The 21,706-nt window shown below is 34.6% G+C and overlaps 1 protein-coding gene across 3 annotated transcripts in view; it reads left to right on the top strand.

Moving 5' to 3' along the window:
• EML4 (EMAP like 4) overlaps nt 1-21,706 on the top strand; it is a 207,166-nt gene that overhangs the window by 124,838 nt on the left and 60,622 nt on the right. The window contains exons 3-8 of one of the 3 annotated variants that reach the window (XM_004369521.2): nt 2,528-2,657; nt 5,344-5,517; nt 7,915-8,037; nt 9,880-9,897; nt 10,361-10,386; nt 10,596-10,628. In XM_004369521.2, the coding sequence (XP_004369578.1) occupies nt 2,528-2,657; nt 5,344-5,517; nt 7,915-8,037; nt 9,880-9,897; nt 10,361-10,386; nt 10,596-10,628 (504 nt within the window). The remainder of the gene's footprint in view (nt 1-2,527; nt 2,658-5,343; nt 5,518-7,914; nt 8,038-9,879; nt 9,898-10,360; nt 10,387-10,595; nt 10,629-21,706) is intronic. The other 2 variants (XM_023735585.1, XM_023735595.1) reach the window with 2 other exon arrangements.

Genomic DNA, 21,706 nt, shown 5'->3' with positions numbered 1-21,706 from the left:
TAAGAACTAACTCAAAATGGATCAGAGAGGTAAAACTATAAAATTCTTTGAAGGAAACATAGGTATAAATTTTCATGATCTTAGATTTGGCAGTGGTTTCTCAAATAGATAAATTGGACCTCATCAAAATGTAAAACCTTTGTGCATCGAAAGATACCAAGAAAGTGAAGAGACAGTCTACAGAATGGGAGAAAATATTTACAGATCATATCTGATAAAGGTTTAATATCCAGATAAAGAACTCCTATAAGTGAACAACAACTACCCAAATAAAAAATGGGCAAAGAGCTGGAATAGACCTTTCCCCAAAGAAGATACACAAATGGCCAATCAGCACATTAAAAGGTTCTTAATGCCGTTAGTCATTAACTAGTTGCTGTTGAGTCGGCTCCAACTGGACAATCCCATGTGTGTCAGAGTAGAACTGTGCTCTGTAGGGTTTTCAGTGGCTGCCAGGCTTTTCTTTCTTCTAAGGAGTCTCTGGATTGACTCAAACTTCCAACTTTTTGGTTAGTAGTCAAGTACGTTAACAGTTTACACCACGCAGGGACTCCCATTAGTCGTTAGAGAAATGCAAATCAAAACCACAATGAATTATCAGCTCACACCCACTGGGACGGCTATAAGTAAAAACAAACCAAAAAAATACAACAGAACAACAGAAAATAACAAGTGTTGGCAAGGATGTGGAGAATTTGGAGCCTTGGTGGTGCAGTGATTAAGGGCTTGGCTCTTAACCAAAAAATCGGCAGTTCAAATCCACCAGCCCCTCCTTGGAAACGCTATGGGGCAGTTCTGCTCTGTCCTGTAGGGTCACTATGAGTTGGAATCGGCTTGACGGCAGCAGGTTTTGTTTTTGTTTTTGTTTTTGTTTTTATTTTGTCCATTGCTGGTGGAAATGTAAAATGGTGCAGCCACTGTGGAATACAGTTTGGTAGTTCCTCCAAAAGTTAAATATAGAATTACCATATGACCTAGCAATTCTACTGCTAGGCATATACTCAGAATAATTGAAAACAGGTGTTCAAACAAAAACCTGTACAGGAATGTTCATAGCAGTAATATTCTCAATAGCCAAAAGATGAAAACAACCTAAATGTCCATCAGCCGATGAATGGATAAATAAAATTTGATTTAGCCATACGATGGAATAAACAAAATTCACTATATCCATACAAGGGAATATTATTCAGCCGTAAATAGGAGTGTAGTACTGGTACATGCTACGGTACGGATGAACCTTGAAAACAGTATGCTAGGTGAAAGAAGCCAGACACAAAGAGCCACATATTGTGTGATTCCAGTTATATGAAACTTCCAGAATAGGCAGATCTGTAGATATAGAAAACAGATTAGTGGTTGCCAGAGGCGGGGTTAGGAGAGAGATAGTGACTGCTTAATGGGCACAGAGTTTCTCCGTGGAGTGATGCAAGTGTTCTGAATCTAGGTAGTGGTGAAGTTTGTACAACACTGTGAATTTACTAAATGATATTATACGTTTTAAAATGGGAAATATGTGTATTTTACCACAATTGAAAAAAAGCTGTGTCTACAACAGAATGTAATCTCTTTGGATAACTGGAATTAGATCTGATGACCAACGATATTAGCATAATATGTGAATATTCTCTTGGGAGGTTTGAAAAAGTAAATGCAGTTGGTGCCCTCCGCCTCTCTTCTGATTCATTAGGTCTGAGTTACTGTCTAGGAATCTCCATATAAGGAAGCACCATAGGTGATTATGATACAAGTGGCACCCAACATCTTATATCTCTTCTTGTGAAATGCAGTTAATACCACCCTGTTTGGAATACTCTAGGGTGCCAGGTATTTTAGTTTTTACACATAAAAGTTTTTTACTCTCTAGGCTTTTATGAAGAGTAACAAACAAACATTAGATTGGCCAAATTTAAAAGTTAGATTTTGCTTGTGTGTGCATGTACAAAAACTGGGTGCAAAAATTCAGAAGTACTCACTATTCCCAAATCTTTTAACTTGACCCTTAGTGGGTGTGACTATCGTGTGACTTCGAGTCTTACTGACACACCATCATGCCCACCACATACTTACTCCAACTCTTCTACTACATAAATTAGAAAGCGGAGGTTACTTTATATAGTTATGCTGTGTTTATATGTGATAACATTCTAGGATTTAACATTTATGGTTTCTAGGACTTAAAATTTATGATTTGAGCAGTATCTGAGCTGTTTCTGAAGATCCGTGACATGTGGGAGTTGTGATTTACTCTAGGACTTTGAATCACATGCTTTAAAGCTTGATGATGTGCAGAGGACAAACCATTTAGCTAGAGAATGAGCCTAGCTGCAATTTGGCAACTCAGCATGACTTTTCTAAAGTTCTGTTTTGGTAAGATCAAATCTTGAGACAGTAATATTGTATGCTGCATACCAGGGTGGCAATCTGCTTACTAGTTCTAAACCCTAATGCGTTTAATTTCAAAACTCCAGTCTTTGAGGAATATTTTGAAGTTTGATATAATTTTTTTTTTCTTAACCATCTTTAGGCCAGCCAAGCCTTCGAGAAGCTATTTCTATGTCCTGTATAACCAATGGCAGTGGTGGAAGCAGAAAACCAAGTCACACCAGCTCTGTCTCAATTGCAAGAAAAGAAACTTTTTCATCTGCTGCTAAAAGGTACCTGTTTGTAAGGGATAGAAAAGCTAACAGTGCAAAATTGTATGAGTTGATAAATCAGTCTGCTTTTGAAAAGAATATGAAATAGAGCTGTACGGAAACTGAGTGAATTTTTAAACTCTAAATATAGAGATATCCAACCTGTACTCTTTCAGTTTGTATTAATTGTATTCAGGTGGTGTGAGGAAGCTTGTGGTTCTGACTAAAAGAAGGAAAATGATTTGCTTTCTTGGTTTTGTTTTGGTTTCTTTCTTTTTAACAAGCATTTATTTATTGATGAGATAAGCCTCCTTATATTTAATGAAATTATATAAGTAAATTTTCCATTGCACGTGATATATTTGATATAGCATTTTAAAAGGGAGAATAGAATCATCCATATATATCTACATTAGTGAGAGGTTAAATGTTATTATACTTTTTTTATTCTTTAGCCATGACTTATAAAATGAAAGCTAAACTCAAAATATTACAGTGCTGTGTTACATGTATGTTTGTGTTTGGACATGGTGGGCAGGGAGGCAGTGGAAATACTGTGATATAAAAGTTTCACTAGATTACAGATTTGGATTCCATGTGTTCTTTTCATGAACTAATTTGGTCTATTTTTCCATTAAAATTGTTTATAGGATTTTCCCCTTTTGTGTAATTCCTAGCAGATTATTCCATATAGAGTTTGGAGAGGCTGTAGGAAATCAACTACATAATCTTAAAATTGTTTTCTTCAAAGAGTAAGGAAAAACATGAAGTAATAGAATAATAGTTAACAATGTACTGATGGAAAATGGTTACCTCAGTAAACTAATTCTAGTGACTGCTCTGTTCTTCAGAGTGGATTTAAATGTTTAACCAAACAGTTGGCTACAGGAATGGTGAAGAAGGATAAGATCTGTAGGTATTTTAAAAATCCCTTCTAGGATTCAGTCTTTGAAGTCATTGCCATTAATTTTTAAGTAAATCTTCATGTTCTACCCATTAATGGTCCAGATTCAGCCTATTGTCTTGTATAGCTTGAGTTGTATACAATGATCAGTATTAGGCACAACCGAAGACGAGCAAAAATCTGAGTTTGTTTCGTTACAATGCAGGAGCTCTGTTTTCTGCTTTTAAGCAATCCAAGAGGCAAATCTCTTCTGGGTTATATTGGGGCCACATAAAACTAGTGGCCTATGCATTCAGGATACTTGAAATGCCAACAAGAAAAACGTAACTTCTAAGGTTTTTTTTATCTCAAAGTTAATCTGATGTTTTGAAGAAAGAATTGTATTTCTTAGCATATGCTTTAAATAAAATTGAACATAAAATAATCAAGGGCCAGTCTGAAGTCAGAAGGTGTCAGTACCAAGTGAAATGAAGAAATGTCACACTCAAAAGTGTATTACAACATTTTTAACCATTAGAATGAAATAGTTAAATTGTATACACTATTTATATTTGTTAAAAATGTTCTTGAACTCACTTCCTAATAGATTATGCTTTTGATAGTTGAATTATAAAATGTCCTTTGAATTAAGAAGTATAAACGATGGTTTTCTACCTTTTCAACACTGGAATTCAAGTCTTGATTCCATCTGCATTGTAATATTGTTAAGAATGTTTGTGCAGTAGAAGCACTCTTGTCCAGTATGATTGGGAATGGCAGTTTATCCAGTGTCAAAGTGCAGGATCATAAAAATTGATACATAAATACCTTAATTTTTTTAATTTAAAATATATTCGTCTTTTTTTGTTTTTTTTAATGAAAGGCCAAGCTTCCTACCCATCTCTTTCTAGAATTGAGTTTCTGATCAGATTCCTTGTTGAATATCTTAGATACACCCACAAATCATTTAAAAATAATTTTTAGTTTCATTTTTTAAAGCAGAGTAAGAAATTTAAAAGTTGCAAAAAATATGTTAGGACTCTTTTTCTATGATTTTCTCTCAGCCTTTTATAATTGTCTCACTTAACCCAAATTTGACAGCAGTTTTTTTAGCATCTCATTTTTATTGAGTGTTTCCAGAACATTCGACTTAGTTTTCGTAGCAATTACATTTCTGGCAATTTTTAGCAACTCATTTTTATGGAGTTTTTCCAGAACATTCAACTTAGTTTTCATAGCAATTACAATTCTGTTTTTTATGTATATTTTGTCCATTTCCTTTTTACTTACATAATTAAAATAAGTACAACTGGCATAAACAGGTTTGGGAGCAAAGACAGCTGACTCTTGGGTAAGTTTAAAAGCCACCTGGCGGAAACAGAAGTATACAGGGGAAATAGGAGACTTAATTAGAGAATAACCCACTAAACATGAGCATGTAGTGGGCCTTGGGTATTAGTATGTTTTACAGAGGACATGGAAAGTGTCCTCTGATTTGCGTAAGTTGAGGTCAGTTAAGAGAGCTTCTGTTGTCCCCCAAAATCTGCTAAGATGGCAAAATGCGTTAGAGGCCGTTGCAGTCTAAAGGGATGGTCTTCATAAGTTATATTGCTTAAGAATTCTTATAAGTTCCTTATGGAAGATTTTAATAGCTTCCAGAATTTTCATAGACATGTATTTTCATTATTGAATGAAAGCAGTGTAAATTGTATTAGCTATATGACTTAGAGTTTTGAATTATATAATAATCATTTTTCCATCATTTGATTTCTGTTTTTTATTTGTTTAAATATATTTCGTTGCATGTTATACTTTATTTTACAGCGGTACAGAAAAAAAGAAAGAAAAACCACAAGGACAGAGAGAAAAAAAAGAGGAATCTCATTCTAATGATCAAAGTCCACAAATTCGAGCATCACCTTCTCCCCAGCCCTCTTCACAGCCTCTCCAAATACACAGACAAACTCAAGAAAGCAAGAATTCTACTCCCACCAAAAGGTTTTAACCGTTCCTGAGTACAGAGCTAGAGAATGGTTGTAATGATACCTAAATTCTGTGACTTGGGAAAAAGTTAGCTTTCCATAAATTCTGAAAGAAAAGCCTGGTGGCTTTTTATTTCTTCGTCTTTGTTGCTATAATCTATATTTTAGCACATTCGGAAATGAAGATTATATTCAAAATTTCTCAGTTATAATCTTAAAAAAAAACCAAACTAAGTTATAAACTTAATCTGATAAAAGACAGGCAAAAATAACTTACTTAAAAACCACAACAGAATATTTTAATAATAAAATTGTGGAATACTTTTAAATTTTTATGTAACTATGAGTAAATTTATAGCCATGGATACAAAACTGCCATATGTAATTATCCTCACCATATTTTGGCATCATTACAACCTTTCAACTTGCAAGGGCTCTTCTCAACAAATGGCTCTTCATTGTGGCTGCATCTCAATTTCAATTTTGGGTTTTGGGAGAATAAGTTCTTGCTTGAGTAGAGAAATGAATCTATTTCATCTGATCTTTTCTTTGCTAAAGGCTTGCTTGAGGGCTTTTCTCTGTGTCTGTAATAATAAGTATTTTAAAGTTACGAGAGGGGGAGAAGGGAGAAACATTCTAACTGTGTGTGGTCCTAAATTGGGGATCTAAACCTGCATGCTGGGAGTTCAATGCTGTCTTAGTTGAGTTCTCCACAGGAGCATAACCAGTGAGACATATATGTAAATAGAGAGAGGGAGATTTACTTCAAGGAAATGGCTCACGCAGTTGTGGGGGCTGGCAAATCCCCATACCATATGTCAGGCAGCAAACTGGAGACCTCCACTGGCTCACGAGATTGTTGGAGCTGGCAGATTCAAAATCTGCAGGTCAGGCACCAGGCTGGAGACTTGTGCAGGCTTACGTCCCAAGATCCAGAGGTTGGGTGACTAGAAGAGTGCAGAGTTGAGAGAGTGAGCTCTATCAGAATATCCATTTATATTCTAGAGGCAGACGATGCCCATAGGAAGCTCCCCTTTCAACTGATTGGTTGATCACATCAGATCACATTATGGACAGTGATTACATTGCATTACATTGTGTTATGTTACGTTACACATTACATGTTACGTCAACCAGTCTGTTATCTGGCCAGACAACTAAGTATCATAGCCTAGCCAAGTTAACCATCAGAAATGCTGATAGCTGCCTTGTAATCAAATATTTAGACCAATTTTATGAAATTTGACTGTTTTAGAAATGCTGATTTAAGCTTTATGATCAGGTATAAATATATTTTATCATCAGACTTTGGAAACCTTAGGAAAATATTAAAATATTCTAGAACTGGTTAGGATTTCTGTAAAATAAATGACAATCATTCCTAAAAATTTTATAGAATATTTTTAGTTGATCAGTTTAATATTTTGCCTCTTCTCTAATGGAAATTTGGAAAAGAAAATACCCTTCACTTGATTGATGCATGTTTAACATTTACAAAACGCTTTGTCTGTGTGTCTCACACAGAGTCTTATAGTCTCTAAATGATTTGTCATTCTTCTGCCTGGTCTCATGTGGAGTTTTTTTTGGATATAGTTAATGTTATGCAGCTTTGCATTTTGTGTGGATAAAAGATGGCCTTTTATAAGTCTCTTTAAGGTTCTGATTTGACTTGAAACTTCTTGGTCCCAGAATCTTTTTTTTCAGCTTCTTAAGGGCTCCTGGAAATGTGCTTACCATTCTGAATTGCTCTCTGGATTTACTATTGCATGAAATATTAAAGACTGGATGAGTCGTAGGGTGTTAGCAATGCAGCCAAAAAATCATTTATTAATTAAAAAATTTCAGTTGTAAATATAGGGAATCAGTTTTGATAATATCACAGTCTTATATTAGATCTTGTTTACCTCTAATCATGGGGAAAATTATATCTAATGATATAGACAAGAGTTTTACTTTTAATTCCACAGTTTATTTAGAAATTGTCATTTGTACCATATATAATTTGATTATATGAGGACATAAAAAATAAAGGTGGAGGCCTAGTAATTCAGTGACTATGAAAAAGGTACAGGTTTTTTGTAACTACAAATTATGAGAAATACTAATACCCAGAGATTAAGCAATGAGAGATTTTTCTTTAACAGCAGCAATAAAAAGTATAGGTATTTTATCAAGTAATATTTGCCCTAGTGAATTTTTTTTAATAATAGTGAAGATTATGAAGCCTCTTGGTAATTGCCTTGTTAAATGCCTTTGCTCATCCAGGCAGAACCTCTCAACTAATTTTTTCTTCTCTTTTATAAATTAGCTTTAAGGAAATGTTAAGTGCTGCTTTTGTATTGTATTTATACTGTCAGTTACATGTCACTGTTACTCATAGAATTTTTCTGTAAGAAATTAGTGTTTCTTGTAGAGTAAAACAAAGCCACCAGCTTAAAAAATCCTACAATTCATGGGAAAATTCAGATGATAGTTGTAATAAATTTTTGAGGGCAGCTTCAACAACAAAATTAATATCAGAACACAAAAATCAGTTGTGTTTCTATACATCAGAGAAGAACAATTAGAATAGGAAATTAAGAAAACAATTCCATTTAGAATAGCATCTAAAAATTAAAATACCTAAAATAAATTTAACCAAGGAGGTGAAAGACTTGTACTCTGAAAACTACAAAACATTGCCGAAAGAAATTAAAGACAACCAAAATAAATAGACATCTGTGTTCATGATTTGGAAAACTTAATATGTCAAAATAACTTCAGATGTCAGTGCTACCCAAAATGATCTACAGATGCAGTGCAGCCCCTATCAAAATTCGAACAGCCTTTTGTACAGAAATGGAAAAGCAAGGCTTCAATATCCTCAGTCCTCAGTAGCCAGATCCAGATTAGCTAGAGCAGTCTTGAAAAAGAAAAGAGTTGAAGAACTCATACTTCCTGATTTAAAACTTACTACAAAGCTACAGTAATCAAAGCAATGTGCTACTGGCATAAAGGATAGACATGCAGACCAATAAAATAGAATTTAGAGTCCAGAAATAAACCCATATATCTATGGCCAATTGATTTCTCTACAGTGGTGTCAAGACCATTGAATTGAGAAAGAATAGTGTCTTCAATAAATGGTGGTGGGATAACTGGATTTCCACATGCAAAAGAATGAAGTTGGACTCCTGCTTCGCACCATATACAGAAATTAACTTAAAATGGATCAAGGACCTAACAAGCGAAAACCACAAAACTCCTAGAAGAAAACATAGGAGTAAATCTTAATGACTTTGGGTTTGGCAGTGGATTCTTAGATATGATACCAAAAGCACAAACAACAAAAGAAAAAATAGATAAAGTGGACTTCATCAATATTAAAACTTTTGTGCATCAAAGGACATTATCAAGAAAGTGAAAAGACAACCTACAGAATGAGAGAAAATATTTGCAAATCGTATACCTAATAAGGATTTAATATCCAGAATATGTAAAGAACTCCTACAACTCAACAACAAAAAAGAAAAACAACCCAATTAAAAAATGGGCAAAGGACTTAAATAAGCATTTCTCCAAAGAAAATGTATAAATGGCCCGTAAACACATGCAAAGATACTCAACGTCATTAGTCACTAGGGAAAGGCAAATCAAAACCACAGTGATATGCTACTTCACACCCACTAGGATGGCTGTTATTTAAAAAAAAAAATGACTGTGGAAAAATTGGAACCCTCGTGCATTGCTGGTGGCAATGTAAAATGATACAGCCCCTGTGGAAAACAGTTTGGTGGTTTCTCAAAAAGTTAAACCTAGAATTACCATATGACCCAGCAATTCTACTCCTAGTCATATACTCAAAAGAATTGAAAACAGAGACTGAGACAAATACTTTAGACCAGTGTTCTACAAGATTATTCACAAAAGCCAAAAAGTGGAAACAACCTAAGTGTCCATCAGGATGAATGGATAAACCAAATATGGTACATACACATACAATGGAATATTTTCAAGTCATAAAAAGCAATGAAATTCCAGTAGATGTTACAACATGGATCAGTCTTGAAAACATTTTGCTAAATTAAGTCAGACAAAAAGCATAAATATTGTGATTTCACTTCTATGAAATATCTAGAAAAGGCAAATTCATAGGGACAGAAAGTAGATTAGAAGCTACCAGGGATTGGGTAAAGCAGGATGAAGACTTATTGCTTAATATTAGGGTACAGAGTTTCTACTTGGGGTGATGAAAAAGTTTTGGAAATAGTACCGATGATTACATAACATTGTGAATGTAATTAATACCACTAAAGTATACATTTAAAAATGGTTAAAATAGCTAATTTTATGTTACATATATTCTACCACAGTAATTTTTTTAAAATTCGGATCACAGTTATAAAAATGCAGACAAGTAAGTATTATACTTTCTCAAAATTAATAATTCTACAACTGTGTTTGCATGTACAATTATATGCCTGGTTTGGATCTTTTTTAAAAAATCTGTATTATACTTTGTATCTTTCTTCTGTCTGTATTTTTTGTTTAAATCTTCTAAGAAAATCTGTATCTTCCTGTTAATGCTTTCCTACTCAAATAATCTCTGTAATCTCATGGGATTTGAGCATTATTCATAACTTTTTTCTGTGCTTTCACTGTTTAGGTGATCTTGTAGAATATTCAGTATTTTTTTAAAACAGTATATTAGTATTGAGACCAGTGAGAGACTTTAAAAAGTACTGATGCCTTGATTTTACTTTTAGAGATTGTCTGGGGGTTAGCCTAGGCATTGAAGCTTTTATAATTTCTTCAGGTGATTTTAATGGTCAACCAAATAAAATTATAAAATAAATATGTTCTTTGAATTCCTTTTTTAGGCATAAAGATGTCATCATCAACCAAGGTAAGTTAGAAATCCTTTTTTTAAAAAAAAAATTTATCTTGCTTTTCTACATCAATTTAATTTTTTGCTAATAATTGATAAGAATGTTGACTTATTTTTATTCAGTGTACTTTATTAGCTCATAGTAATCAAGGAGATATGTGTTACTATAGTTACTTAAGAAAATGCCCAGTTTTTATTGTAAGATATGTCATTTTTGTCTCAACCAGCAAAAATGTCAACCCGCGAAAAAAACAGCCAAGGTAAGAGTAAGCTACGCAGTTGGTTGCCTTCTAAGTTAATTTCTTCCTGGATCTCTTATTTGGCTTTTCATTATTTATGCTGCCCGACTTTCCTCTTAATAAAAAGAAATGTCATGGTAATTTTAACTAATGAATTTGACTACCTTAAAAAATAATCTATTTTATTACTGTAAGATCTGAAGATTCAAGGTGAACAGTAGAAATAAATATAGCATTACAAAGAAGTATAGAATACTAAAGGGATTTTTCCCGTTTAAAAAAAGTTATACTTAGAAAAGCCATTTAAAAGATTGATCAATTTTAACTCAGTTTCCTGTCTTGCCAACTTCATTGCAAATAATCACTCATTTCTTGAAGCTAAGACTGAAAATATATTGAGTCTAGCAAATCATTTCCTCTTAATTTTTTCTTTTATGTTAATGGTAATTTCTGGCTACTTGCTGTTGTTGGCTTGTTCTGACCAAAAAAGGAGAGCAGACTTTTTATAAATGTGTATTTAATTTAATTACAAAGTAGGTAAGTTTTATATATCAGTTTTACATTCTCCTTAGTTTGCTTGCAAATTTAATTGAAGCATGCTATTCTAAATGAAAGCACGTCCTTTCTGTGCATGCTTTTTGCCGCTTGTTTCTATGTATCATGGTTATCTTTATTTTCCGGGCTTTTATATTACCCAGTTATGATGTGGTTAAAATATTTATTAGAGACTTAATCTTAATTCCTGTGGATTTTTACTTCCTTTGGTTCTAATAAGAAAAAAAATACGTCCTCTCCTCACTTATCAACGTGGTTAGGTTCCAAACACTGGCTTGTTACACAAAATCGGTCTTCTTTGAAAATGGAGGATGACCATATCAGATCACAAAATGGAGGATGACTACATCATTACCTAACTACCAGATTACATCATCATATAACTGCCAAACCACTGAGAATCATGGCCCAGCCAAGCTGACACATAACCTTTATCATCAAAATCAGCGTTACTCTCGCCTCATACCTTGGCGTTTGTTACTGCCAGACTACATTGTTAATGTGCAGAGTAGTCAAGTAGTAGGTTTTTCACTATTGTCGTAAATGCAAAATGTTGGATAACAAGATAGTTAATAAATGAGGAGAAGATGTAATCTTTGGACTGTTTTTTACAGAGAAATTCTAAATAAAATTGAATTTTGCTAGAATTCTTTAGTTGGTCCTTGCTTTCTCCCTCCTTTCTATATAATAAGTATAGATTAAGTAATGGTTGAGGTATTTTAAGGAATAATGAAATTTTATTTACTAGGATAATTTTTATTTGCATTATATATCAAAACTTTTTTTTTTAAGAGAAGCGTTGATATATAGTGAAAAGAGCAGTGAATGAGGAGTCACTGTGTTCAGTGTTTGGTCCTGCCTCTTCTACATAACAGCCGTATGACCCAGGCCAAGTAATAATGTCTCTGAGTAGTTTTCTAATCTGAGACTAAACACTGGAAAGCTTTTTTCACATGGTTGCTAAAGGATGAACTAGTATATATGAAAGTACCTTAAAAATAGAAAACACCAACTATAAAAAGGCATTATTATTAGATATTTTTCTAAAGAGCTCAAATATTATAAAATCTTTATAGGGTGAATAAAAAAGGGCTGCCTGCCTCTTCTTCCTGTTGTGGTAATTTCTTTAGAAGGAAAAGGTATTTAGGATTGGTATATAAAATAAGTTTCAAAAACAAGTAGGTTAAGTGTGTTTTGAAAGGAAGAGAATTGCTACAGAAGCATCACTAAACAGAATTTTTGGCCAGTGTCTGGGAAGAAGGATGGAATGGAAAGCTGAAAAGGATGTAGAAAAATAAGTTGAGTTCTGTTACAAGAATTTTAACTCCAAAAGATTATCCCAGATGTTGAAATTTGATAACATTAAATGTTGCTTGCATTAAGCCTTAGTTTTGGAGTCTGCGTCTACTACTTTGCTACTTCAATCAGCTGTATCCTATCTGAAGAATAGACTTTAATCATAGAGCGTTTTTGCAAGGAGACCTGTTGTGCTTCAGTCTTTTCTGTAGTTCTGACCTGACTGAGACTGTGGCAGGGCCTGTAGAAAGAAGTGGATGGATTCTAGATGGTTTAGGAGATAGGATCAAGACTTGGTTGATTAGATGTTTTTGGATGTAAGAAAAAGAGAGAATTTAGGAAGATGGGCTTGAGTAACTAGGTGAGTGGCATCTACTGAAATAGGGAACTTCTGAGGAGGAATAGATGTGTCGAAAAGAATAGCAGTTTGTTTTTGGACAGGTTGCACCTGCATTTTCTATAGAATTGTATAGCGGGCAAATTGTACAGATGCATAAACTCATGGATTTTGGAGTCCAGAGACTGGTTCCATGATTTGCTTAGCTGTTATGACCTTGAGCAGGTTTCTTCACCTCCCTAAGTTTTTGTTTTCTTATTTATAATGGAGACAATAATAAAATGTTTAAACATAGTATCTGGTACATAGTACCAAATAAATTTTTGGTATTTATATGAGGCTGGCAGTAAAACCCTGCAATCAGATGTGTTTAGTGAAATGAAAAGAGGGCCATTACAGAGATGATACTCATTTGATACAAATTTTAGATATATTTTAACACTTTAGTATTCATTTTGCATGGCATATTTCAGGTATTTTATTTTAGGTATTAATCCCAAATATCTGTCATGTTGAACAACCTTTTAAAAATATGATTAATTTCTTTAGCTCTCTTTTGACAATGACAACTTTGAATTGTTCCAAGGCATCTGCTTTGACTTGGGAAGAAGCCTGTTAACATTTGGTACTTTTAGGTGAGTGGTAGCAGAGAAAAACTTTACTTAAGAGGCCTGTGTCATTAAGGCACTGCAGAGCAGGAGAAAAGCTATGAGCCTGCATATTCTGATCATCACTTAGGCAGAGGAGGGAAATGTGGTTAAAAGCAATAGGAAGTGGAATGGGCTGTACACAGGGCAGTCTCCGAGGTACTGTGAGGGAAGGACGTGTTGTATCTCTGAAGAGGCTCTTGCTGACTCAGGTCTTTATCTAACCCAAATCCCTGAAGCCTAAACCTTTTGTCATTACTCTTGTCCCTAATTCTGCTGAGTTTTGCTCCGGTCATGGCAGAGATAGAGTCCTAGCACATCAAGTTAAAATTTTAATGTGTTTTCCTGTAGGACTGTTTATTGTTAGATGTAACGTTTGGTCTTAGTGCAATACTATTCATTTGGGGGTTATTGATAAAATGTTTTTGAGCTAACTTGGGGAAAGATATAAGCATGTTTTTTAAAATCATCTATTGGAGAAAATAGGTAACAATCTGACGAATTTTATAATAAATCAGTACAGCCTATAAGCCCATCCATATAGTAATTATCTAGTGTATTACCTTTTTTAAAATAAGGGGAAGAATGTCATACATCCTCATTATTTCTAGAGAAGAACCTAAATGTCCTTAAATTATTGCATGTTACTGTTGTTTTTCAGGCTTGAATAATCTTAAATCATTTTTCTCTTGTAGCGTCTCAGACTTACTGTTTAGAATTAGCACATAATCAATTGTCTGGTCTTGTTGAGAATGTGAATGACTCAGATCCCTGCGGGAGGAAAATCTGCTTAATTGAGGAAAAGGAAACTCATCAGTCACCAAATCACACCCTTACTTTCTCTTAGAGTGCTGCCTCACTGCTCTAACATTAGATCCGTTCTTCCTTAACTACCACATCCGTGCAGTGATATCTTGACTGCATAGAGATATTAAGATGTTATTATTATATCTTAGGAAATTGAGAAGTAGTTGACTACTTCTACCGAACTACCTTTCTGACAAAAAAAAAAAAACTTCAGGTGAAAAATACTTGAAAAATCATTTTGAAATACATACTGCTTAAAATCTCCCAGTAATTTACTGTAGCCAAGTAGTTCAAGTAATGTTAAAGAATACAAACTCATTTATAAAATTGGGGAAAGAAAAAAAAAATCTTGTCATTCTAGCAGTTACAGTTCTGGTATGTTTCTTTACTGTCCTTTATCAGATGCATGCTGTAAACATTCATTTAACATGTATTTATTGAGTTATTTATTTTATCAGGCCCTACCCTTGACACTTGGGGATACAACAGGTAAATAAAACAGTGTCTGAGCTGTGTGGAACTTTTATTCTCATCTAGAAGGAACAGATAATAAGTATTTAATAGGTCAGAAAGTGATAGATATTATGAAAGAACAAGGAGAGTAGAGAATTGCTGTTTTATATAGGGTGGTAAGGGAAGACATTTCTGATACGGTGACACTGAGTCACCTGAAGGAGGTGAGTGAAATATGTGGACATGTGGGGAAAGAACTCCACGAACAGAAGGAACTTCGAAAGCAAGCCCTGAGGTAGGAGCTTGCTAGCTGTGTGAAGAACAGTAAGGTGTGCATACAGTTTTGTACCTGTTAGCCATTACATTGATAAAATAGATTTATTCTTAGCCACAGAAGCTGCCTTAGGCACCTCACTTGAGAAAGGGAAGCAAAGTGGTACAGTGGAAAGAGTGTATGAGTAGCGGACATGGAACCTAATTAGAGGTGAAAGGACCTGTATCACAGAAGGTAAAAGAATAAAGAATCAGTTCGTACAGTGGCTAAAATTATGAATATGAGTTGGGGGGGGGACACAATTCCATTTGCCAAAGGAAATTATGTAAAAAGAAAAGAAACTTGTTCTTCGATAATAAAATTTTCCCCTATGGCTCTGAGACCTTGGGCCTCAGTTTCCTCACGTATGATTAGGTTTAAATTAGACATCTTTAGGGTTTCTTCAATAACTTTGTGAAAGCTCTTTCATGCAGCAAATAGCAAATGGTGGACAGCCCTCTTACTCAACCCCCATACCTTCACTAACTTGCTTATAAACTACCTTTTAAAGAACATGAATGCACATGCTTTTTGTTCAGTGCCTGGCTGGGGCAAATTAACTAGTAAACAAGGTACACAAAGGCTTAATTGTGTTTACTTACTAATCTGTAGTGCACAGTTTCACATGGGTTGTGCACTACAGATTAGTGAGTAAGCCCAAGTAAGCCTGTGTGTACCTTGCTTATTGGGTAATCCGTCCCTGTTCTGGTGTTGTGTTTTCTGAGTTGTTGGCACCGGGCATGTTCTAGCTTAAAACCTGATCAATCTGGGTGTAAACTGAACATTATATCTGTAAGAATAGCTAAAATTTACTTACAAAAAATATAGGATAGCAGTGTTGTTGCCTCTGAAAAGGTGTGCATTTGAAACAAACCAAAGAACCCTTAATTAAACTACAAGTAGATTCTTCCCTTGTTACTTAGAGGGTATCAGAACCTTTACAATTCCCGAATTTAGGGAGAAAGGCGCTAGCTAGCTCTAAGTCTGTTTTAGTGTGGATAAACAGGAAGGGTAGGGAACCAAATATTGCATTTCCAAAGGATGTCTACCATTTAGTTCTCTAAAATTTAGACATTGGCCCATTTTAAATAAGCTATATAAGCATTACCTGGATTGCTAGGTCTGAAGTTTGTCCAAGTATTCTCTATATTTTAAAAGGAGACTCCCCCTCCTTCCATACCCACCCCCAAAAAAAGGGACCTTTCCTTTGTTGGAGATGTTTTTTTTTAAAAAAGCCCTGTGAAGCAAAGATCTGATTTCTTAATGTGGTTGGTAGGAGCCGTCTTCTAGATTGAAAATTTGTTTAAAGGCAGTTCAATTTTTTTTTTAATATAACCCAACTTCTAAGAATATGTGTTCTTGGCATCCTCTTTCCTCATTTTCAGCTAAGAAAAAAGCACCAACTGCCTCTTCTGCACATGAAGAATATGACCTTTCATAAGAGGAAGTCTTAGTCTTATGCATATTTATTATATTGTGGTTAAAGACTTTTCACCCATACTGTATTTTTACAACAATAGGCGTAAGTTATAAAATCTAAACTAGAAAATGCAACTAACCAGAAAATTTCTGTTCCTCAAGCATGCCAGTTAACTGAGATAATAGAAATAGAGTTATGTTATAGTTATATTATAATATATTATAGTTAGAAATTTTGAAGTAACAATTAGACTTCATATTGTCTTGCTAACTCTGTCAAGTATTGTTTTCCTGAAGCACTTTGAAAAGAATTCTGAAACTTGTAATTATGCTTAGCTGCAAAGAGGCATGATTTTTGATCAATGACATATCCTAAGATTGAAAGGAAGAGGCATGCTAAATCACGTGCCACGTCCCTGACCTATACTCAGAATTAGTTACAAGGAACAGTTTCACTAAAAATATTTCACTGATTGTTGTTGTGTGCTGTCGAGTTGATTTCAACTCTTAATGACCCTATAATGACAGAGTAGAACTGCCCCATAGTGTTTCCTAGGCTGTAATCTTTACCGTAGCAGATCTCCAGGTCTTTTCTCCCGCTGAGTGGCTGGTGGGTTCAAACCACCAACCTTTTCGTTGAGAGCTGAGTGCTTAACCATTGTGCTACCAGGGTTCCTTATTGTATTGATTATTTCCCTTAAATAATGTGTTTTAAACTTTTTATTTAAACGTTGTGAAATATTTCTTTCCAAAAATGAATGCAAATAATATAGTAAGCACCCATACAGACAGCCTGGATTTATCAGATCTTCACATTTTGCTTTATTTGACTTAGATTTTTTAAAATAAATAAAACATTAAAGTTGAAGCCTCTCTTTAATTTTGTATAGTCAGAATTTCATATACTGGTTTTCATTGGTTCCCTGAGGTCTCCTGACTCTTTCTACTATAATCAATTGAGAAAGCAGAGCTAGGTAGATAAAGATACCAAGTTTCTTCTTTGAATTCCTTATTTAAAAAAAAAAAAAAAAAAACTCATTCTAACAAATTATACTCAGGTAGAATGAAGACCTTTAGTTCGTTTATTTAGAGTTAAAATATTTTTTCCTGAGGATGTAAGTGAATGATTTGAAGCAGTTTTTAAAGTACAACCATAATTTGCCTGGTTCAGAGAAGTTTTCGGCAAGATAGCAAGTCCTTTAGAAGTTTTATGTACCTGATAATGTTGGAAATAGACTTCTTTTCCATCTTTTCCCAAAGAAAGCTCTTTTCAGGCAGTACAAATAATCTAAAATGTTTGCTTAAGCAAACTCCCATATCTGCATATTTCCAAGTAATTTTGTGATGATCCCAGTTGTAGACAAAACAGCAAAGAAAATCTTGATTAAGGGAGTTTTAGATGGGAGAAAGTAGCTAATTGTAAGTTGGGTTATTACTGTAATTCGTATAAGAGTTGATTAGCATGTGCACAAAGCTTGGTTGTATCTCTGTTGTAAGCTCCTGAGGGGCTAGGTTCAAGTCTTTTATATCTTCATTGTGTGCCCGTACTCCCTCCATGCTAATTAAGTAGTTGGTAAAATTGACAGGCAATAGAACTCTGACTGTAGAGTGAATAAAATTAAGGTAACCTATTTTAGTACTAAGTCAAGTTCTTCAGACCTGATGTCTTGTCCTAGCCAGTAAAATTAACCGCATAGTATTTGGCAGCACCATAAGTAGGAATTTTTTTAATCTGTGAAATAGAGGGTTAGATTATATCCTTCTAAGTTTCCTTTTAGATTTTGACTTGGGGATCTACATTTTATGGTCTATTTTTACAGCTAGACCATTGAAAAGGGGTGAAATTTAGACTTTATGGATAGTACCAGTCAAGTCTCCCTTTCAAAGTCAAATATCCTTCTAATTTACTTTGTTTCATTGGATTTTTTAAATTTTGGGTTGTTACTACAAAATAACTGGAACTTAATCTTTTCTTTTTTGGAAAAAAATATTTTTAAGAAAATATTTCACCCAACTTAAAATGGGCTTTGTCACTTTCTACTGTAAAATTGCAGTCAATATTCCTAGTATCTTGATAATCCTTCTGTTCTTTAGCGCTTTAGTTTTAGGGAACAGAACTGGTAGGATCAGAGAAAAAAGACTCAAACTAAAGACTCTCATTTTTTTCATTTATTTGCAGGAATTTAGATACCATCACACGCTGCCTTATTTTAATTAAATATGAAATTCAAATTCCAGTTTCGTTCCAAAGACTATAAAATACAAATAAAGATGGATTTCTAAAGTATAAAGTTTTGTGATAAAGATGCTTTAAACTGTGAGCATTCTAGAAGTTTAGAAAGCTTTCCACAAACAGTACTCATTATACAAGTAATTATAACATAGTCCAAACTCTTGAAGCTCTGCTGATACTATGGAAAAGCTATTTTTCTTTAAAAATCTTTAATTCTAGATATAGAGCAAGCTGTGAGAAAGGCAGAAACCACCAGAGGAACTGCCCTCGGAGCAGAGTATGCATAGTACTGTTCTCCTTCACCACTCAGCTGGGATGTTTCCTTTTATTTTGTTATCAATCCGTCAGAAATTAATAAATTTTGATGAACACCTTATGAATATATAAATAACTTTAATAACTAGATATTTACACATCAGTTTGAATCAGTTTAACAATATTGCTTTTCTTGGAGCACCTGAGATAGCTGTCCCTAAAGGACGGGAGTTTTATTAGAGAATATGAAGATCATTTTGTAGTTTGGGGCACTTTGGGGCATAGGACAGCCTAGGCAAGATGCTAAAGTAGAAGGGTTAGCAAAACCCTAGGGAGACTGAAAGGGAAGTACTAGGAGGTGGGGGACGGACACGGAAAGGAAAGTGCAATGTCAGGTATTTCAAAACCTTTCCTAGTATTCCCTCTTCCCAAAGATGAGAGAGAGGAAATATTTTATTCCTCCTCTCTTATACTCTCTTATTTCCTACTGTTGGGTTCAGCTAGTACTATTTGAATTATAAGTAAGTTACACTGTCAGATAATCAGACTTCTTTGGACTAGCCTGAGGATCTCGCCACTGCCTGAACAGTACCGTCTGACAGAAGTATAACACATAACACATGTAATTTAAAATTTTGTAGTCACCACATTTTAAAAAGTAAAAAGATCCAGGTGAGGTTAAGTTTAATAATAAAATTAATCAATATATGCAAAATATTATCATTTCAGTGTGCAGTCAGTATGAAAAATTAATGAGGTATTTTACATTCTTTTTATACTAAGTCTTTGAATTCCTTTGTGTATTTTTTGCTTACAGCACATCTCAGTTTGGACTAGACACATTCCAAGTGTTCAGTAACCAGTGGGTATCATTTTGGACAGTGCAGGCCAGAAACATGGTTTTAGAGTGAAAATGGTTGCCAGATTGTAAAAAACAAGCAGAATTTTGGTACATAGTTTTAAAACCTCGTTTAACCTCTCTGAGCCTTGGTTTCCCCTTCTGTAAAAGTAGGGGGTTGGACCATTTGAGCTTTAAGTTTCATTGTAGCTCCAATGTTATATGAGTCTAGTAACATGAGCTAATAATGGCTTTTGTGGTATTTTTATCAACAGTATCCTACAGAATGTCTTCATTTGTAATTAAACTATATCACGGATCATATTCAAGAAAGAATATTTATTTTGTTTTTGTATAAGCTAGGAATTAGTTGAACTGGGTTCATATCAAGGTCTGTCTTTATCACAAAGCTTTTCTTCTCTCCACTATACTATATTGCTTCCCTCTTAGTCCCAAGGATTGCTCACAGGGCCCGGGTAGGTAAAATGTTGAGATTAATTACATTTCTGTAAGCAGGAACTTCATTATGGAATACTGATAGCTGTATATTGTGTTTAGGGACTGTCATGAGATGGGTAATTTAATAATTTCTTGATTTCCTTTGTTTTTCTGCTTTGGTTAGTCTCATGGCCCATTTCTTTTCACTGGTCTTTCCTGGTCGTTTAGAGTGAGGGCGGCCAGAAAGTAGCAATGTGGTAAAACAAACAGATTGACAAGTCCTTTCATTGTAAGATCAAGAAAACTTGGAGTCTCAAGAAAAACTTTGTAGTGAGAATTTGATTTTACAGTGATTGGAGGAAATAGGCTCTTCTTCTTCTATGTATTTACCTAACCCCCAAGGTAAAAGCTGTCTTCTTCAAAGAAGAGATCGCATACTGGTGGCCTCTATGCAAAGATGTGTATGTTTAGTCCACCAGTGTTTTCCTTTTAATGGTAAAGGAGTAAACACTTAAAAATTGGAAGATTTCACAATAAATTATAGATTTCTTATTTATTTTGAAAAGTGAGAAGATATAGCAACACTGGGCCCACATCTTCAGGAGGCCAATGAGCTGCTGTCTCCCTGATGTAGGATAAGCCAGTGCCTCCCTTCCACAGTCGACCTGTAGTTTCCCACTTCTCTCGTTTGAGTTTCCTGTCTGGCCCTGTAGGCAATTAAATTTGTAGACCCTGTTTTAAGATGTAGGTGATAGAATCTGCAGAACTCTAGTTTATCTGCCTACACTTGCTGTTCTGTGGAAGGTCATTTTAAAGCTTATGAAGAGATATTAAATTGTATTAAGTCATGTATTATAAGCAGGTCCACTGCCCTGGTGGCACAGTGGTTAAGAGTTTGGCTGCTAACCAAAACGCTGGCACTTCGAATCCCCCAGCTGCTCCTTGGAAACCAAATGGGGCAGTTCTACTCTCCTGTGGGGTCACTGAGTTGGAATCGACTCGATGGCAATGGGTTAAACAGTGTTTAGAATCATCACAAATCCTCAAAAGGAAGAGAATAAGTATTTGTTAAGGACCTCATATTGAGCTTTACAGTGTGAAGTCTTATTTAATCGATCATAATCCTGAGCAGTAAGTAGTATATCATTTTATGTATTAGGGAACGTGAGGCCAAAGTCACACAGCTAGTAAGGAGTAAAACTGTGATTCAAACCAAGTCAGTCTTCTTCCAGAGCTCATGTTCTTTCCACTATAATGTGTTGCCTCTCTCTCAGTCCCAGGAATTGTCCACAGTGCCTAGATTATATACATGGCCTTCAACATATATACTACCAGTTTATAGGCAGAGAAAGCATTTTCATCCTAACGTACATTATTGTTTTTATATCATATTAGAAAAGTTGACAAGCAAAAGTCCCTTTGCTTTTCGGCTTAGTTGCTTGTGTTGCTTGACAGTTGATAAAGGAATCAGTATAATATTCAGAGCTGTTCTGTTTAGCAAAGGAGAG

Source organism: Trichechus manatus, unplaced genomic scaffold (genome assembly GCF_000243295.1).
Source record: "Trichechus manatus latirostris isolate Lorelei unplaced genomic scaffold, TriManLat1.0 scaffold00005, whole genome shotgun sequence".
NCBI classification, from domain to species: Eukaryota; Metazoa; Chordata; class Mammalia; order Sirenia; family Trichechidae; genus Trichechus; species Trichechus manatus.
Note: the sequence above shows the minus strand (reverse complement) of the source record. Positions and strands in the feature narration are given on the sequence as shown.